The sequence below is a fragment of the Nycticebus coucang genome, chromosome 7 (assembly GCF_027406575.1).
Source record: "Nycticebus coucang isolate mNycCou1 chromosome 7, mNycCou1.pri, whole genome shotgun sequence".
In the NCBI taxonomy this organism is placed as follows: Eukaryota; Metazoa; Chordata; class Mammalia; order Primates; family Lorisidae; genus Nycticebus; species Nycticebus coucang.
Window position 1 is genome coordinate 115,834,603 of NC_069786.1, and position 20,031 is coordinate 115,854,633.

General features: G+C 40.9%; 1 protein-coding gene across 1 annotated transcript in view; it reads left to right on the forward strand.

The window, feature by feature from the left end:
• CNOT9 (CCR4-NOT transcription complex subunit 9) overlaps positions 1 to 20,031 on the forward strand; it is a 36,292-nt gene that overhangs the window by 9,367 nt on the left and 6,894 nt on the right. Inside the window, exons 2-5 of the mRNA XM_053598026.1 lie at positions 8,901 to 9,080; positions 11,107 to 11,222; positions 12,929 to 13,038; positions 15,075 to 15,184. Of these exons, the coding sequence (XP_053454001.1) occupies positions 8,901 to 9,080; positions 11,107 to 11,222; positions 12,929 to 13,038; positions 15,075 to 15,184 (516 nt within the window). The remainder of the gene's footprint in view (positions 1 to 8,900; positions 9,081 to 11,106; positions 11,223 to 12,928; positions 13,039 to 15,074; positions 15,185 to 20,031) is intronic.

A 20,031-nucleotide genomic window follows, 5' to 3' on the forward strand; every position in this document is an offset into this window, starting at 1 on the left:
CGTAATTGAGAAGACAGCTGGTCAGACAATGCCTAGAGCTGGTGACTACACCTGCAATATCAAACATGCTATGGAGAAATCTGTAATTTTGGTTTGAAAATGTGTATGATAAAAGACTGAGACTTTCCCCAAATGTTGTAGTAACGGCTCTATCATTTTAAATACACAATATTTAGGAGACTGATTTTACTTGGAGTGATAATTCTGCCAAAGACTTCTGGATAGAGTCAGCACAAAGACACAAACAACAAAAAATAGCAAGAAAGAGAACAGCTACATGCAGCTCTTTCCCATCACCAGCTCCTCCCTGACATGTCCTTGTCATTGGCAGCCTCACCATCTGTCTTCTGTCTAACGCAGAAAATCCTCAAGTGTCATAAAGCAGCTCCACCTGAACTGGGTGTTTGGCAACTGTCTCACATCTTTTCACATTCCATGACTTTTTCCTTTGTTACAGATAGGTGATCAGGTCTGGTTATGAGGCAGCAAGACCCAGGGAGACGAGGTTTTTGTAGTTCTCTAATGTCACATCCCTATACAAATTCCATTGAGCAGGATTCAGGCACACCCACTCCTCCAGAGTTAATTCTATGGTCACATCCCTGAATGTCAACATTTCCTGAAATTTGCTTTCTTGAATGCTCTTCCTTGGAGTTACGGCTTGCCGAACTTCTTTCTTGGCTCAGCTCCCCACCTTTGGCTTCATAGAGTCCAATTCCATTCAGTTTTTCTCCCTCTGCTGAGGGTTGCTACCAGTCGGTCATCTTCCCAGAATTTTACTAAGAACCAGCCATTTCTTCTTCTTGCTTCTGCAGGTCACAGAGGAGGTGGTAGAGACAACTGAGTGCTCGCGGAGACGAGCAGCCTCAGTTAGATTTTTAAGTAATTTCTTCTACTTAGCAGGTCACATGTTAAACTTCCATTAACCTGTTTCCTCTTAGAGTTTTGAAAATAAAGTGAGGTAATCCACAGTTCCTGGCACATAGTATGCTCAATAAATATTACCTCCTATAAACAATTACTAGAAAAGGCAGCCCTAACCTAGTAGGAGAAAACATCCATGGTTGCCTAGGGCTGAATGTGGGGTTTAATGAAAGGGGTATTAGAGAACTTTTGGGGGGTAATATGGTGATCTGTATCTTGATTGTGGTGATGGTTACATGATGACTGCATTGCAGAGTCTATGAATTCTCTAAAAACATGTAGATGATTATATAAATTTGTCAAAATTCATTGAAATGTTCGCTTTAAATGGGTGTACTTTTATTGTATGCCAATTATACCTCAATAAAATTCATTTTCTTAAACCTCTTGGATTTTCTCAAAAAAACTAAAGTAAAATTTAAAGCTAAGACTGAAAGGGTCTGGACCTCAAAAAATGTTAACCACTCCTTCACTCTCCTGGTTAGTATCCTATTATTATTGATCTTTTTAAGTTAGGTAACCTTCCAGTAGGAGAGTCCTAAGTAAATTTGCTTGTCCGCCACTAAGTGATGTGTGCTACTAGTTCCAAATTAGCCACAGCCTCAGAAATGTACATTAGTAAATTAAAAATTAAGAGCTGTAGCATCTGAACTGGCAAGCTGTAGAGGTGATCTTTAGGGAGTGGAATGAGGAGGAAATCTGCCCATGGTTTCATCAGTTGTAAAATGAGGATAATAACCACCTTCTGGACCGGGCACTGTTGCTAACACCTGTAATCTCAGTGCTCTGGGAGGCAGAGGTGGGTGGATTGCCTGAGCTCAGACCAGCCTGAGGAAGAGTGAAATCTCATCTCTAAAAATAGCCAGGTGTTGTGGCAGGTGCCCATAGTCCAGCTACTCAGGAGGCTGAGGCAAGAGGATCACTTGAGCCCAAGAGTTTGAGGTTGCTGTGAGCTATGAGGCCACAGGGATGAAAAAGTGGCACAATGTCTACAAAAAAAAAAAAATTGCAACATAGTTCCTTCTTTTCTCTCATCCACTCTACTTTTCTTTTACTTTCCACCTCCTTTAAATAAACATCAATTTTCAAATTCTTCTGTTTATATGGAAGGTATGCCTGTGAAACCCTTGGATTCAGAAGACGAGTAAGATACATTTAGAGTTTTTATTACCATCAAGATGTGATGTGATGCCTAGAGTTATACTGTGGGGTTTTTTTGTTTGTTTTTTTGTGAGACAGAGCCTCAAGCTGAGCCCTGGGTAGAGTGCTGTGGCATCACAGCTCACAGTAACCACCAACTCCTGGGCTCAATGAGTCTCCTGCCTCCACCTCCCAAGTGGCTGGGACTACAGGCGCCCGCCACAACTCCCAGCTATTTTTTTTTGGTTGCAGCCATCATTGTTGTTTGGCAGGCCTGGGCTGGATTCGAACCCACCAGCTCAGGTGTATGTGGCTGGCATCTTAGCCGCTTGAGCCACAGGCGCTGAGCTGTATACTGTAGTTTTTTATTTAGGGTGATATCCAAAATAATTTACCAGTCATCTGGTAATGTAAATTAATAAATGAATAAACAATTTTAAAAGTAAAATTATTTTCCCTTTTATTCCTCGGAACAACTAAATTCCTGTATGTGTGTTATAAAATTGTGTGTATGTGTTGATGGCTTTCTCACTAGCTAAGTTATACCGATATCTGAACTGTCATGTGACATAGTGAACTGTGTCAAACTGTTTGTCCTAATTTCCCTTTGCAACGATACTTGTGAAGTGCTTTGTAATCTCAGTAAGTAGAAAATTTCTCTTAACATGGTGCTGATTGTTCTTTCAGATTCTGTTGAATTCACAGCAATAACATTTTAATTATCTGAGGTTTTTATATATTTACTATATACTCTATTGTCCAGGTCAAAAGAAATAGTTTGTTGGAAAGACATTTTATAGCTAGGTGTTGTGGCGAGCACTTGTGGTCCCAGGTACTCGGGAGGCTAAGGAAAGAGAATCACCTGAGCCCAGGAGTTGGAGGTTGCTGTGAGCTATGTGATGCTATGGCACTCTACTGAGGGCGATAAAGTGAGACTCTGTCTCTACAAAAAAAAAAAAAAAAAAGTCATTTTAGATTGGGTCTAATCTTTCAGGCAGACAAAAAGCAGCTTAGCAAAGCAGTTGGAAGGGTGGACTCTATTGCCATACTGCCTAGGTTCAAATCCTAGCTTACCATTTAAGTTTTAAATTAACTTCTCTTTGTGTTAGTTCCCTCATCTATAAAATGAAAGGAATAATAAGTATTTTGGACAATGCATGGCAGAGTAAGCACTATGTGTTTAGCTCCCATTTTTATTTTAAAAGTAATTATTTATCTTATGACAGGTATTCAGCCAGTTTACCTAACCACTTCTATTAAATTGGAGGTGAAATTCAACAGGAATAATGAAAAGGAGAATCTCAAACCCAGATATTTCCTGAGACCAAACTGCCCTTCTGTTGCTAGAGTGACTGCAGAACCTATAGTACCAAGTTAGTACCTGAGACAGCCACCCACCTGACATTCTAGCTCTCTGAGAACCAAAGTCCAGGCCAGGCATAGTGGCTCATGCCTATAATCCTAGCACTTGGGGAAGCCAAAGTAGGAGAATCACTTGAGGCCAAGAGTTTAAAACCACCCTGGGGAATATAGGAAGTCCCTGAGTTATAAACATCTGACTTACGTACAACTCGCACTTATGAATGGAGGCTATTGCAGTACGTCTCTAGGTTGCAAACATCTGGCTAATGTACACCTCACACTATGAACAGAGGCTATTACAGATAATAGGTAAATGTACCTGTTCCAACTTAAATACAAATTCAACTTAAGAACAAACCTATAGAACCTGTAATCCATGGACTACCTGTAGCAAGACCCCCATCTCTACAAAAAAATTTAAAAATTAGCCAGGCATGTGCCTATAGTCCTAGCTGCTTGGGAGGCTGAGGCAGGATTGTTTGAGTTCAGGAGTTGGCTGCAGTGAACTATGATGATTCCAGCCTGGGCAATACAGCAAGGCCTTATCTTAAAAAGAAATAAAAAATGGCTTACTCTGCCATTGTCCAAAAAAGAACCTAAGTTCAGTGGAGCTTGCATTTTTCATAAGTAGCCTCACAAAATAGAATATTGCTGACAGCAGATGGCCATGGCCTTGGAAACCCAAATAGGCAGCAGACATTGGCCTTCCAGAATGTTTGCACCACTGCCAGAGGCACCAACTCCTCTGCTGGCATTAGGCCAGCTCCGGAAAAGGACCATGTGCAGATGCAGTCTAGTGTTCAGGAGTCAACAGTATGCTAAATGGTGGCTTACCAAGACAGGATGGGGTACGGGGTTGCAAATACAAGTCAGACTGGCTCTAGTTGATGATGGTATCTGTGTGACAAGACTTTGGAGAAGGTCAACTGGAATGGGTACTTAGTAATCAGGATACCTACTGTATTGCTGGTGCAGTGTCTGTGAAGCCCTCTTTAGCTGACTGGATTGTGGGATCATCCAAGAGGCTGTGGGCAGGGAACCTAAAACTAAAATTTTTTTAGCTTTTGTTTCCATTCAACTTTTAAGGTGATATAATCTTTTTTTTTTTTTTTTTTTTTGAGACAGAGTCTCCACTATATCACCTTCGGTAGACAGTCACAGCTCACAGCAACCTCAAACTCTGGGCTTAAGCAATTCTCTTGCCTCAGCCTCCCAAGTAGCTGGGACTACATGCGCCCACCACAACACCCAGCTATTTTTTGGTTGTATTTGTCATTGTTTGGCAGGCCCAGGCCAGGTTCGAACCTGCCAGCTCCGGTGTACATGGGTGGCACCCTAGCTGCTGAGCTACAGGCACCGAGCCTGAGGTGATATAATATTCTAAATAAACACCTACCCTATCTTCAGGGTTATGTGTTTATATGTTTATGATGCATTATATTTCCAAAAATAGTTTCTAAGATGAGGGCCAGTTTGTAGCAGCACTGAAAAGGCAAGTGGCGTGAACAATACTGTTTTTGCTTTTTTGTGGGGAGGAAGCTATCCTATACTTCCTGTCATAGTGTTGCTTTTTTTTTTTTTTAATTAAGATTAGCTCTCTAGGAAATATTGTTGCTTTAGGAGCCTATGATTCTTTGAGGAACATCACTGGTGGAAGTTACAGAACAGCTTTTAGCAGATTACCGTAAGCCACTAAGGCTTACGCTGCATTGTATTTTGGTCCATTTAGCAGAACACCTTGTGGTTCATTGTCAGGCAAGTGAAATGATAAACATCAAACTAAAAGCATATAATCAAGCTTCCATTTATAAAGGGCCATTATTCAAGTTGGGTAGAGTAAATCTGAGTCCACCTCAAAGTCTGTCATACTTCATTCTGTTCTTCAGCAAAGATAATTCTTTTTGTTCCTTGTCTTTCTGTGTGTCTAATGGATAGACCATCATTCTATCATATACTATGGTAGAGTGGGAACTTGTAGTACTGTGAGAAGCTGCGTAGTACAGTTCAAAAAAACATTGGAGCCTGGGCGCAATGACTTATGCCTGTAATCCTAGCAGTCTGGGTGTGCAAAGCAGGAGGATCACTTGAGCTCAGGAGATTGAGACCAGCCTCCTGAGCAAGAGTGAGACTCCCTGTCCCTACAAAAAAATAGAAAACGTAACTGGGCACTGTGGAGGACTCCTGCAGTCCCATCTACTTGGTAGGCTGAGGCAGGCAGATTACGTGAGGCCAGGAGTCGAGATTGCTGTGGGCTAGACTAACCCCATGGCATTCTAGCCTGGGGCATCAAAAAAAAGGCATTGGGATATGCAACATTTTTTGTTTTTTTTTGGTTTCTTTTAGATAGTCTCACAATGTTGTCCCCAGTAGAGTGCTGTAGCATCACAGCTCACAGCAACCTCAAACTCTTGGGCTTACGCGATTCTCTTGCCTCAGCCTCCCAAGTAGCTGAGACTATAGGCACCCACCACAACGCCTGGCTATTTGGGGTATGCAACTTTATACCTAGGTGAATTAAGCAAATTAATTCCTCTGAGCATTAGTGATCTCATCTGCAAGTATAGATACATTTTTTTCATCTATTCTTTTATTCCTCATGGTTTGGGCGAATTACCTAAGAAAATATTGGACATAGGAATAGAAATTGCCATGAATTTGGTAGCAGCAGTCGTAATCATTTTTCTAGTCTGCCATTCTATTTTCCAGGTAAGAATAATTAAGGAACTTAATTAAGGTCAGAAAGCTAATGAGTGTGGAAAACAGTGACTCTTTATCATGATAATGAAAACCTGTTTTATAAATCTGTTTGCATAGTTCCTACTTGAATAAGTAATGAATTGTTCTCAAAAGGATATATGTAGAGGATGTATAAAAATCATTAGGAAGGGGTGGCGCCTGTGGCTCAGTGAGTAGGGAGCCAGGCCCATATTATACTGAGGGTGGTGGGTTCAAACCTGGCCCCAGTTGAACTGCAACAAAAAAAAACAGCCAGGCGTTCTGGCGGGCGCCTATAGTCCCAGCTACTCAGGAGGCTGAGGCAAGAGAATTGCCTAAGCCCAGGAGTTGGAGGTTGCTGTCAGCTGTGATGCCACGGCACTCTACCAAGAGTGAAAAAGAGAGACTCTGTCTCTAAAAAAAACAAACAAACAAAATCATTAGAAGGGCTCAGCACCCATAGCTCTGTGAGTAGGGCGCTAGCCACATATACCTAGGCTGGTGGGTTGGAGCCCAGCCTGGGCCTGCTAAACAACAATGACAACTGCAACCAAAAAATAGCCAGGTGTTGTGGTGGGCGCCTGTTGTCTCAGCTACTTGGGAGGCTGAGGCAAGAGAATCGCTTAAGCCCAAGAGTTTGAGGTTGCTATGAGCTATAATGCCATGGGACTCTACCGAAGGGTAACATAGTGAGACTCTGTCTCAAAAAAAAAAAAAAAATCATTAGGAGGCCGGGCACAGTGGCTCACACCTGTGATCCCAGCACTTTGAAGGCCAAAGTGGGTAGATTGGTCTGAGCTCACAGGTTTAAGACCAGCCTGAGCAACAGAAAGACCCCATCTCTAAAAAATAGCTTGGTGTTGTGGTGGGCACCTCTAGTCTCAGCTTTTCAGAAGGCTGAGACAAAAGAATTGCTTGAACCAAAGAATTTGAGGTTGCTGTGAGCTATGGCACCATGGCACTCTACCAAGGGCAACATAGTGAAACTCTGTCTCAAAAAAAAAAAAAAGAAAAGAAAAAACTCATTAGGAAGGAGAGCTTTTCCAAATTATACAGGTTTTCTGCCCCACTGAAAGGGATCTCAGAATTACAGGAGAGGGACCATTAATAAGTGGGGAAGATGTAACTTTCTTTCTCACTCAACTGTTACAGACATATGGTTTTTTTCAAAAATGTTCATGGGGCGGTGCCTGTGGCTCAAGGAGTAGGGCGCCAGTCCCATATACCAGGAGTGGCAGGTTCAAGCCTGGCCCCAGCCAAAAAAACTGCAAAAAAAAAAAAAAAAAAAAGTTCATGCTTAAGGGTTTAGTGCAGTGGTTCTCAACCTTCCTAATGCCCCAACCCTTTAATATAGTTCCTCATGTTATAGTGACCCCCCCATCCGTTAAATTATTTTTGTTGCTACTTCTTAACTGTAATTTTGCTACTATTATGAATCGTAATGTAAATATCTGATACACAGGATGTATTTAGGTGACCTCTGTGAAAGGGTCGTGACGCACAGGTTGAAAACCGCTGGTTTAGTGCATATAATTAGAAGTTTCCCATATAGATCCCCCACTTTAGAGGTAACTATGATTAACAGATTGTTGTGTGTCCTTTTAAAAATGTCATATGTAAATATATAAGATTATTAATGGAAGAAACTTATATGTGCTGTTCTGCTCTTCTTGTTATTTTTTATTTAGTGTCAGTGTGTACAGAGCTATTGTTTTATTAAAGGATTAAGGTACCTTGTAGCATAATAGGTAGCATGTTAATCTCATGGACTACATGGTCTTTCATTATAAAGATGTGCCAATACATGTTTAGCCAGTACCTTATTGGTAGATATTTCTTGGTAGGTATTGTTGGTTATGCCTTTAAAACTGTGCAACAGTAAACATCCTGGTATATCTCCAGTATAGCCCAAGCATACCTACAGGATAAATTCCCAAAATGAAGTTATCAAAGGGTAAGTGTGCATTTTAGATTTTCATCAATAACTGCAGAAGAGGCACGTTAGTTTATATCAAATACATGTATTTAGAAAAGCTCCCCTGGTGTTTTAAGCGCATATAAAAGATTTATTCCCTGTAACGCTCTATTACAGTCTCGGTTCCTGTAGCACAGTGGTTATGGCACCAGCCACATACACCAAGGCTGGCAGGTTCAAACCCAGCTCGGGCCAGCTAACTAATAATGACAACTACAACAAAAAATAGCCCAGCATTGTGGTGAACCCAGCCCGGGCCAGCTAACTAATAATGACAACTACAACAAAAAATAGCCCAGCATTATGGTGGGTACCTGTAGTCCCAGCTACTTGGGAAGCTGAGACAAGAGAATCACTTAAGCCAGGAGTTTGAGGTTGCTGTGAGCTATGACGCCACGGCACTCTACTGAGGGCTACATAGTGAGACTCTGTCTAAAAATAAAATAAAATAGAGGTGGTGCCTGTGGCCAGCCCCATATACCAAGGGTGGCCAGCTAAAACAGCTATGACAACTGCAACAACAACAATAAAAAAAAAAAAGCTGGGCGTTGTGGCAGGCACCTGTAGTCCCAGCTACTCAGGAGGCTGAGGCAAGAGAATTGCTTAAGCACAACGAGTTGGAGGTTGCTGTGAGCTGTGATGCCACGGTCCTCTACCGAGGGCGACAAAGTAAGACTCTGTCTCAAAAACTTAAAAAAATAATAATAAAGTAAAGCTCTATTACAGAGTAAGACTTGATTTGACTGTAATAAACTCATGTTTGCTTTCTTGTTTTCACCCTAAGCCTGTGCCCACTGCACTGGCTCAGGTGGATAGAGAAAAGATCTATCAGTGGATCAACGAGCTGTCCAGTCCTGAGACAAGGGAAAATGCTTTGCTGGAGCTAAGTAAGAAAAGAGAGTCTGTTCCTGACCTTGCACCCATGCTGTGGCATTCATTTGGTACTATTGCAGCACTTTTACAGGTGAGTATTTATTTTTGAGTGGCAGTTCAGTTCTGTTCATCATCACTTTACTTTTGCCCAAAAGATTTGAAAACTAGATGGATGATTCTTTAAACATTAGCATTCAGAAGACCGTGTAGAAAAGTTCAGAGTATTTGTTAAAATGTGGATTTTTGGATCCTACCCAAGAGATTCAATTTAGTCAGTCTGAGGTAGACCCTAAAAACTGTGTTTTGAAAAGCATTTTCCCTATCCCCAAGTGATTCTGATGTAGATGATCTAAGAACTATACTTTAAGAAATACAGCTTTAGGAATACTATAAGATAAATCTATATGACATTGGAAGAAGGTGGAAAATAAGATGTAAGGACTGCAAAGTATATTTTAGGAAAAGAAAATGTTAAAGATTTAATAATCGTAGGACTAAAGAATAAATAGAATAGGCATGGTGGCTCACACCTGTAATCCTAGCACTTTAGGAGATGAGGCCAGGAGTTCAAGACCAGTCTGAGCAACATAGACAGATGCCCATTTTTCTATAGAAAAATGGTAGTTTGTGCCTGTAGTTCTGGTTATTCAGGAAGCTGAGGTGTGAGGATCACTTGACCTGACTTTATAGCTATGATTGGTGCCATTGTACTCTAGCCTGGATAACAAATCGAGATCCTACCTCCAAAAAGAAAAAAAAAAAGAATAACTGAAATTTGATTCAAAACCAAATGGTCATCGATGGGGGGAAAATTGACAACGGTACGATACCAAAATACCAAGACGGTAGAATGATCATCCTTTAAGCTCTTACCTAACTTTCTTAATAATTAGGTTAATTTTTCAGAGCTAAGCAAATTTACATTCCATCTCTATTGCATGTAGCCAAGAAATTGATTTTGTTATTAAAAACATTTTTTCTCTGTAGAAGTTTTAGAATTAAAATAAATAGAATTATTTTCCACAAATTGTCACCTTTTAGCAATACATACATTCACTGTTATTTATATATGTCTCCATTCATAGACCCTGTTTTATAATGCTGCCTACCCAAACTCAGACTTCTTTATGAATCGCTACAATTGACTTATTAACACTTTGTGGCTAGTGATTTTGTAACTATAACTTAGAGCAGGATTCTGACAAAGAGAAGGATGGATTTATTTATTTATTTATTTATTTATTTATGTTTTAGATACAGAGTCTCACTTTATTGCTCTTGGTAGAGTGCCGTGGCGTCACACAGCTCACAGCAACCTCCAACTCCTGGGCTTAGGCAATTCTCTTGCCTTAGCCTCCCGAGTTGCTGAGACTACAGGTGCCCGCCACAATGCCCAGCTATTTTTTTGTTGCAGTTTGGCCAGGGCTGGGTTTGAACCTGCCACCCTCGGTATATGGAGCCGGTGCCCTACCCACTGAGACACAGGCGCTGCCTCCCCCCCTTTTTTTGGAGGCAGCATCTCACTACGTCACCCTCAGTAAAGAGCTGTGGCATCACAGATCACAGCAACCTCAAACTCCTGGGCTTAAGCGATTCTCTTGCCTCAGCCTCCCAAGTAGCTGGGACTACAGGTTCCCGCCATAACTCCTGGATATTTTTTTTTGTTGCAGTTGTCATTGTTGTTTTAGCTGGCCTGGCTGGGTTTGAACCTGCCAGCCTTGGTGTATGTGGCCAGCGCCCTACCCACTGAGCTGCAGGCGCTGCCAAAGGGAGGGATTATAAAAAATTATAAGGATCCCTTAAGTGAAAGCATCAACTACAAGATATAAGAGGAAATATAGAAGACCCCAGTTACCTCTGTAAAAATCTTTACTATATACAAATGTGGAAAGAAATATCTTAGCTATCAGTAGTTGGTCTTAGTCAAGTATGTTTGTGATGAACAGATAAGGAACATTGTTTATGTGTCTATTTGATGATTCATTTCTTACAAGGTTTGTGGGATTAAGAGGTTTTGGGATTTTTACCTTTTTATGCTTTAGTACCATGGGGATTCATTTCATGATTAGTTATTATGTATTATGTTCATTGGTGCTGATTTCTTTTTTTTTTTTTAGGAAATTGTAAATATTTATCCATCCATCAACCCACCCACCTTGACAGCTCACCAATCTAACAGAGTTTGCAATGCTCTGGCCTTATTGCAATGTGTGGCATCACATCCAGAAACAAGGTAAATGCTTTGAGTGAGTCAGTGAGGGAGATTTTTATTGAATATGGTCCTAAACTTTTGCCAAATAATGAGAGGAAGGGCATGCAGTAGGGCACTCTGCATATGTGTAGTGTGTGTATGTGTATCTTCAGTACTCTTATTTACTTTTTATTCAATAAACTTTAAAGCAGCAGTGTTCACATCAACATCACAGGAAAGTATCAGGTGTACAGCCACTTCTTTTTCCTGCATCTATGGTAGTAGGCACTATGTCATATGTGAGGCAGAGTGCATGGCATATAATAAGAATTCAGTAAATATTTCTCCAGCATTTTTTCCCATTGAACCCAGATTAGGCTTCAGAATTCTTGACACAGCGTTCCCAACAGCCTCTGTAATAGGTGGAAACTGGCATGTAAGTTAAAACATTTTTGCCATCCTGCCATATCTGAAAAATTAAAGAAGGGGAAATCTTTTTTTTTTTTTTTTTTTTTTGCCAGGGTTGGGTTTGAACCCACCACCTCTGGCATATGGGGCTGGCGCCCTACTCCATTGAGCCAGAGGTACCACCCAAGAAGGGGAAATATTATTCAGGAATTTGGCTTTGTGACTCTTTCAGCCCTGAAAACACTCAGTAGTCATTTTATTAAAACCTTTCCTCTGTTTGTCAAATTTCCTTATAAAATATAAGTGCTAGGTTGGCACTGACCTTAACAGAGCTTTAGAGAAGTTACCAAGAAAATTATTTTTAAGCACCCAACAAAAATGCAGCAGTACTTTCACTGTTAAAAATGTTGGGTGTTGGGTATCGCCTGTGGCTCAAAGGAGTAAGGCACCACCCCCATATGCCAGAGGTGACCAGTTCAAACCCAGCCCCGGCCAAAAAAAAGAAATGTTGGGTGTTGGCTGTCATACAAGGTGTAGTTATAAAGAATATAAAGTAATAGACTTATATCCATATTGGCTGATATAGTAGCTGCGGATTGAATTGTTTTCATAATGCTTAGTGATCTGAAATGGCCTAACAAAAAAGAAGAATGTGCCTTTAAGCATAGCAGATAAACTTGTTACTGGCTGCTTTGTTGTGTGGTCTTGGTTTATAAGATTTTATTCAAATGCCCCTGTGAATATTATTATTCAGCCACAAATTATGTGAAATAGGTAATCTAGAAAAATCTCTTGGGCACTTAATAGTATTTTATGGCCTTTTAAATACATCCTTGAGTATTTTAAATTCATCAGTTTTTAAGGTAGTTGGTGATGATTGCGGGAAATTCATATGTTTTCTTAACCACCTTGACATAAACTAGGGTTTCTAACCTTGGCACCATTGGCATTTGGCTGTATAAGTCTTTGTAGTGGGAGGAGGAAAGTGGGAGGAGACTGTCCTGTTTGTAGGCTATTTAGCTGTGCATTGTAGGATATTACTGGCATCTCTGGCTTGGCACATTGGATGCCACTAGCACTCAATAACTCTCAGTTGTGACAACCCAAAATGTCTCCAGACATTCCCATGTCACCTAAGGGGAGACAAAATCACTCCATTTGAGAACAATTGGTCAAGACCTATGACCAGTAACATTCTTTCCTAAGGATTCCTTTCTCTAGCAAGGAATATTATCAACTGGAATTAATCAACTTACAGAATTAATCAACTGGAAATTTGAGTGTTCGGAATCCTTAGAAATCAGCTCTGAGCTCTGAATGTGATTGTTTTGTATTTCCAGGTCAGCATTTCTTGCAGCACACATCCCACTTTTTTTGTACCCCTTTTTGCACACCGTCAGCAAAACGCGTCCCTTTGAGTATCTTCGGCTGACCAGCCTTGGAGTTATTGGTAAGTTATTAGGATTGGGTTTGGCACCTGTAGCACAGTGGTTACAGCACCAGCCACGTACGCTGAGGATGGCGGGTTTAAACATGACCCGGGCCAGCTAAATGATGACAACTGCAGCAAAAAATAGCCGTTGTGACAGGTGCCTGTGGTCCCAGCTACCTGGGAAGCTGAGGCAAGAAAATTGCTTAAGCCCAAGAGTTTGAGGTTGCTGTGAGCTGTGATACTCTACCGAGGGCAACATAGTGAGACTGTGTCTCAAATTAAAAGAAAAAAAAAATCATTAGGATTGTTTTGCAAGCCTGAAATCCTCACTCATAATAATAGTCTAAGTTGGGTGTTTTGTATTGCCTTTTATAGTTTTTGTTCTCCAATGTTCCTTTTTGTTTCTGAGGTTGTCTCATTCGCTAATACCTGAGTATCAAGAATGTGATGACTCTTATCAAGCATCATTCTAAATGTTGTTAATAAAGACTCTTGGCCAGGCAAAGTGGGTCCCACCTATAATCCTAACACTCTGGGAGACCAACGCAGATGGATCGCCTAAACTCAGGAGTTCAAGACCAGCTTGAACAAGAGACCCCATCTCTACTAAAAATAAAGAAACTAGCCGGGCATTGTGGCAATTGCCTGTAGTCCCAACTACTTGGGAGGCTGAGGCATGAGGATCACTTGAGCTCAGGAGTTTGAGGTTACTGTGAGCTGTGACTCTACCCAAGGGAACAGAGTGAGACTCTGTTTAAAAAAAAGAGGGGGCTCAGTGCCCGTAGCACAGTGGTTATGGCGTCAGCCACATACATCAAGGCTGGCAGGTTCGAACCCAGCCCAGGCCAGCTAAACAGCAATGACAACTGCAACAAAAAATAGCCGGGCATTGTAGCAGGCACCTGTATCCCAGCTACTTGGGAGGCTGAGGCAAGAGAATTGCTTAAGCCTAAGAGTTTGAGGTTGCTGTGAGCTATGATGCCACAGCACTCTATCAAGGGTGACATAGTCAGACTCTGTTCCCCCCCCCCAAAAAAGATTATGAGACCCAATCCTATATTTAGTATTAAATTCAGTATATATGTAGAAACATGTACTGGAATTATAAGGAGAGTAAAGAGTAAGAACTTGTTTCACCATATAAAGAGTATTATTGTAGGAATAGAGTCGAAGTTTGGAATTCCTTTCCTTTTTTCTTTTGTTCCTTTTCTTTTCTTTCCTTCTTTCTTCTCCCTCCCTTTCATTTTTCCTTTCCTTTACTGGACTCAATTAATCCTTCCCCCTCAGCTTCCTGAGTAGCTGGGTAACGTGGATTACAGTCACACATCACCATCTTTATTTGTTTCTTTTGTTGTTGTTGTTGCAGTTTGGCCGGGGCCCAGTTTGAACCCGCCACCCTCGGTATATGGGGCTGGCGCCCTACTCACTGAGCCACAGGTGCCGCCCATCTGTTTCTTTTCTATTCTCCCATAACTAGTGAATTCTACCAAAAATTTAAAGAAGAAAATAAGTCAGTTTTATGAAACTTTTCCAGAATATAAAGAAAAGCGAACACTTCTCTGTGAGACCAGTATTACTCTGATAATAAAACCAAAGACTTTATAAGAAAAGAAAGCCTAGTATCCCTTATGAACATAGATGTAAAAATTCTTGAAAATATGCTAACAGATCAAATCCAGCAATATATGAAAAGAATCAGGAATAAAAGTCTAGTTCAGTTTTCAATGATCAATCAGTGTGACTGACCGCATCAACAGACCAAAGAAGGAAAATGTGGTCATTTCTGTGGGTGAACTTTTAAAAAGTCTTTGACAGAATTCAGCGTCCATTTATGTGAAAAACTCTTAGAAAACGAGGAATAAAGAACTTCCTCAATCTGATAACCCACCAGCTAAGATCATAGTTAATGGTAAAAAACAGAATCTGATTCTGTTAACATACTCAGTTTGAGTTCTATGTTTAAATTTCATAACTCACTGAAAAAACAGCACAAATTCAATTTTAATTGGAAATCCTGAGTCTAAAATAATTTTGTTTCTCCATGTTGTCTTTAGGGGCCCTGGTTAAAACAGATGAGCAAGAAGTAATCAACTTTTTATTGACAACAGAAATTATTCCTTTATGTTTGCGCATTATGGAATCTGGAAGTGAACTTTCTAAAACGGTATGTGCTTTTTTATTGCCTTTTTTTGAGACAGAGTCTCACCATGGCAACCTTGGTAGAGTGCGGTGGCATCACAGCTCACCGTAACCTCAAACTCTTGGGCTTAAACAATTCTCTTGCCTCAGCCTACCAAGTAGCTGAGACTACAGGTACCTGCCACAATGCCCAGTTATTTTTTTTGTTGTTGTTGTTCCACTTGTCATGGTTGTTTATCAGGCCCAGGCTGGGTTCAAACCTGCCAGCCTCAGTGTATGTGGCCAGCACCCTATCCACTGAGCTACCAGTGCCCCCCACAGTATGTGCTTTTGTTTTGTTTTTTGTGAGACGGAGTCTCAAGCTGTCGCCCTGGGTCGAGTACCGTGGTGTCACAGCTCACAGCAACCTCCAACTCTTGGGCTTAAGTGATTCTCTTGCCTCAGCCTCCCAAGTAGCTTGGGACTGTAGGCGCTGCCACAGCGCTGGCAGTTGTTATTGTTGTTCAGCAGACCTGGGCCAGGCTCGAACCCGCCACCTTCAGTGTATATGGCTGGCGCCCTACTCACTGAGCTATGGGCACCGAGCCAGTATTTGGGGGATGGGTTTTGTTTGTTTGTTTTTGCAGTTTTTGGCCAGGGCTGGGTTTGAACCCGCCACCTCCTCCTCCTTTGAGCCACTGGTGCCACCAGTATGTGCTTTTTGACTTAGGTTCTACGTTGTGTTGACGCTTGACCTTCTTTCTTCCTGGGATCATTTTCTGCCTTAGGCTTTGAGCCTTATGTGAATATTTTTTCTCTTATGAATAAAAATGTTTACAAAACAATTACTGAAAAACCCATACCATTCAGGAGGACAACAAATAAAATACTAAATTTCTCTTTTTTCTCTGAACTCACATCTCTAAGTTAAACCCTATTACTCTAGATAATTTTTATGCACAATCAACTATATATTTATTAGAGCTGCTTACTGTGCACTGTAACCATCAATGACAACATGACTAGGTAAAGAATTATGTTCTTTTTCCCTCTCAGAACTCTACTGCTCTAACACTTTTTTTTTTTTTTTTTTTGAGACAGTCTCACTTGTCATCCTCCGTAGAGTGCGGTGGCATCACAGTTCACAGCAACTCTTGGGCTTAACAGATTCTCTTGTCTCAGCCTCCTGAAAAGCTGGTACTATAGGCGCCTCCCACAACGCCTGGCTATTTTTAGAGACGGGGGCTCGCTCTTGCTCAGGCTGGTCTCAAACCTGGGAGCTCAGGCAATCCACCAGCCTCGGCCTCCCAGAGTGTGAGGATTACAGGCGTGAGCCACTGCGCCCTGCCCTATAACTCTTGTTTGTCTTCTGACATTGAATGTTGCAAATATGTCTTAGGCCAGTCTAATTTTTTTCTTTTGTAGGTGAACTTGTGTGTGACTATCTATAAGCTGCTTTTATTATTTTTGAAGTTTAATAATCTTATATCAGACTTTTTCTAGAAGAATTTATTCCTTGTCTTTTTTTGTTAATGTTTATACTTTTGTCTTGTATCCTAGCCTCTTGCTTCAGCAGTATCAGTTCCTCTATATTGTCCATCTTTATATCGTTTTTCTCTGTAATCACTTTTTTTTTTTCTTTCTTGAGACAGGGTCTCACTTCATGGCTCTCAGTAGAGTGCTGCGGTGTCGCAGCTCATAGCAACCTCAAACTCTTGGGCTTAAGCAATTCTCTTGCCTCAGCCTTCCAGGTAGCTGGGATATAGGCACCTGCCACAATACCCGGCTATTTTTTGTTGCAGTTGTCATTGTTGTTTAGCTGGATCGGGCCAGGTTCGAACCAGCCAGCCTCGGTGTATGTGGCTGGCGCTATAACTACTGTGCTATGGGTGCCAAGCCTGTAATCACTTTCTTTATGCTATTTGATTTTTTTCAAGACTACTTTTCCATATTATTTTGGCAGTCTCCAACATCTGCTCTAAAATGTGCTTATTCACATTCATTTAATTGGGGGTTTTTTGTTGTTTGTTTGTTTGTTTGTTGCAGTTTTTGTCTGGGGCTGGGTTTGAACCCGCCTCCTCTGGCATATGGGGCGGGTGCCCTACTCCTTTGAGCCACAGGTGCCACCCTCACATTCATTTAATTTTTAATTCAATGAATATTTATTGTATTGCTCAGTTGGATGTAAGTGAATATAATGATTTGGGGGGAGGGTTGTATTATTTTTTAAGGAGATGGAATCTTCTGTCACCCAGGCTGAGGTGCAATGGCAAAGTCATAACCTGCTGCAACTCCAAACTCTTAGGCTCAAAGAGATACTCCTGCTTTAGCTTCCCAAAATGCTGCTGAGTGTGAAGCCACCATGCTCAGCCCAATTTTTATTTTATTTTATTTTTTTGAGACAGAGGGTGAGATAGTGACACTCTTTAATATAGTCCAACCTTTTTCTTTAGGAAAGCACATGACAAAAAAAAATTTTTTTGAGACAGGCTCTTTGTCATCCTTGGTGGAGTGCTATGGCGTCATAGCTCACAGCAACCTCAAACTCTTGGGCTCAAGTGATCCTCTTGGTCAGCCTCCTGAGTAGGTGGGACTACAAATGTGTGCTACAACACCCAGTTTTTTTAGAGACAGGGTCTCACTCTTACTCAGGCTGGTCTCAAACTTATGAGTTCAAGCAATTCACCCACCTTGCTAAAATTACAGGCATGAGACAAAATTGTTTTATTACAGAATATTCTTTATATATTGACTGAATACCAACAGAAGACTGAAATAGCCGGACTGTGTGGTTCATGCCTCTAATTCTAGTACTCTGGGAGGCCAAGGCGGGTAGATTGCTTGAGCTTAGGAGTTTGAGACCAGCCTGAGCAAGAATGAGACCCCAGTCTCTATTAAAAATAGGTGGGGCACATGTGGTCCCAGCTACTTGGGAGGCTGAGGCAAGAAGATCCCTTGAGGCAGGTCGTGCGTCCCTCAGCCGGGAAGGACACGTTCAGGTTGGCATACCCATCAAGAACAGTGACTACCATGGCTTCCAGTGCTTTGGCCAAACCTCAGATGCGTGGCCTCTTGGCCAGGCGCCTGCGGATTCACATTGTTGGAGCATTTGTTGTATCCCTGGGGGTTGCAGCTTTCTATAAGTATGCTGTGGCTGAACCAAGAAAGAAGGCATATGCAGATTTCTACAGAAATTATGATTCTGTGAAATATTTTGAGGAGATGAGAAAAGCTGGTGTCTTTCAGAGCGTAAAGTAATTTTGGAATATAAAGAATTTCTTTGGGCTGATTAACAGACGTTTGTCACTGACCCGTGTTCCTGAGCTATGAATATGAGTGATAAATAAACTATTAATAAATTAAAAAAAAAAAAAGAAGATCCCTTGAGGCTCGGCACCCATAGCTCAGTGGTTAGGGGACCAGCCACATACACTGAGGCAGGCGGGTTCAAGCCCAGCCCAGGCCTGCTAAATAACAATGACAAATGCAACAAAAAAATAGCCAGGCATTTTGGCGGGTACCTGTAGGCCCAGCTCCTCGGGAGGCTGATGCAAGAGAATTGCTTAAGCCCAGGAGTAAGAGGTTGCTGTGAGCTTTGACAGCATAGCACTCTATCCAGGACAACAGAGTGAGACTCTGTCTTAAAAAAAAAAAAAAGAAGAAGAAGAAGACTGAGATATATTGAAACCTTAGAGTATTTTTCTTTATAAAAGATCTTGGCTGGCTACTTCGGCTCATACCTATAATTGCAGTACTTTGGGAGACCGAGACAGCCACATGGCTTCAGGCTAGGAGTTTAAGACCAACCTAGCAAGACCCCAACTCTAAAAAATAAGGAAATTAGTTGGGCATCATGGTAGTACCTCTAGTCTAGCCCAGAGGTTCAAGGTTGCAGTGAGCTGTGGTTGCACCACTGCACTATAGCCTAGGCAACAGAGTGAGACCATTTCTCTAAATAAAAGAGAATTAATTAAAGAAATTAATTAATAAAAGAAATTAATTACTATAAGGATTTTTCTTTAAAATATGTGTTTAAAATACCAGTAACATTGATATCAACATATTGATAAGATAATCTATATGATTTATATCTGTAATAACTGAATAGGCAACACTCGGTTTGGGTTATTTAGTAAGTAATGCTCCTGAATCTGTGTAGATTTGTAAAAAGGGATCTTGTGTATTTTCAGGTATAATGTTCCTATTTCATAAATGCTGATTACTGCATAACCAGTAGCATGTACTTAGTGCCTGTTATGTGCCAGGTATTATTTTAAGTGCTCAGGGCATTATTCCATCAGTTTCCCACAACTGTCATCTCCATATTACACATGAGGAAATAAAGGCTTAGAGTGTTTAGAGTGTTTCTATGTCACAATTTGCCCAAAGTGACATAGAAATGACGAAGCTGAGATTTGAACCCACCAAACTATGCTCTGATTCTCTGTGCAAACAAGAATAACTGTAGAAGTATTGGTATTTTCATATATCATTTAGGAAAAAGAAATTAGAGAAAAATAGCATATTCTGCATGATATTCCCACAATACATTCAGTAATCTCTTCCTCCTACCATTTGTCTCTGCTTTCCCCTTTGGAATAATAAGAGAATTGAAAAACTACTGATGTTCTGAGTCTTACTCTCCTAGGAGAATTACCATTTTGATAAATACTACTATCTAGATAGTAATTCAAATATTTTAGCTTATTCTAGCTCTTTGAGTGACTTTGTAACAAGACAGTAAGACTTTATTGTTCTCTTCCTGATATATTACCTACTAGGTCATTTTTATATCCCATACCAGATTATGTTTTCCTCCAGCTACTTCATTGCTACATTTTAATAATAAAGAAACAACATACCTCATTTGTGGGAGGCACCTGTGGCTCAAGG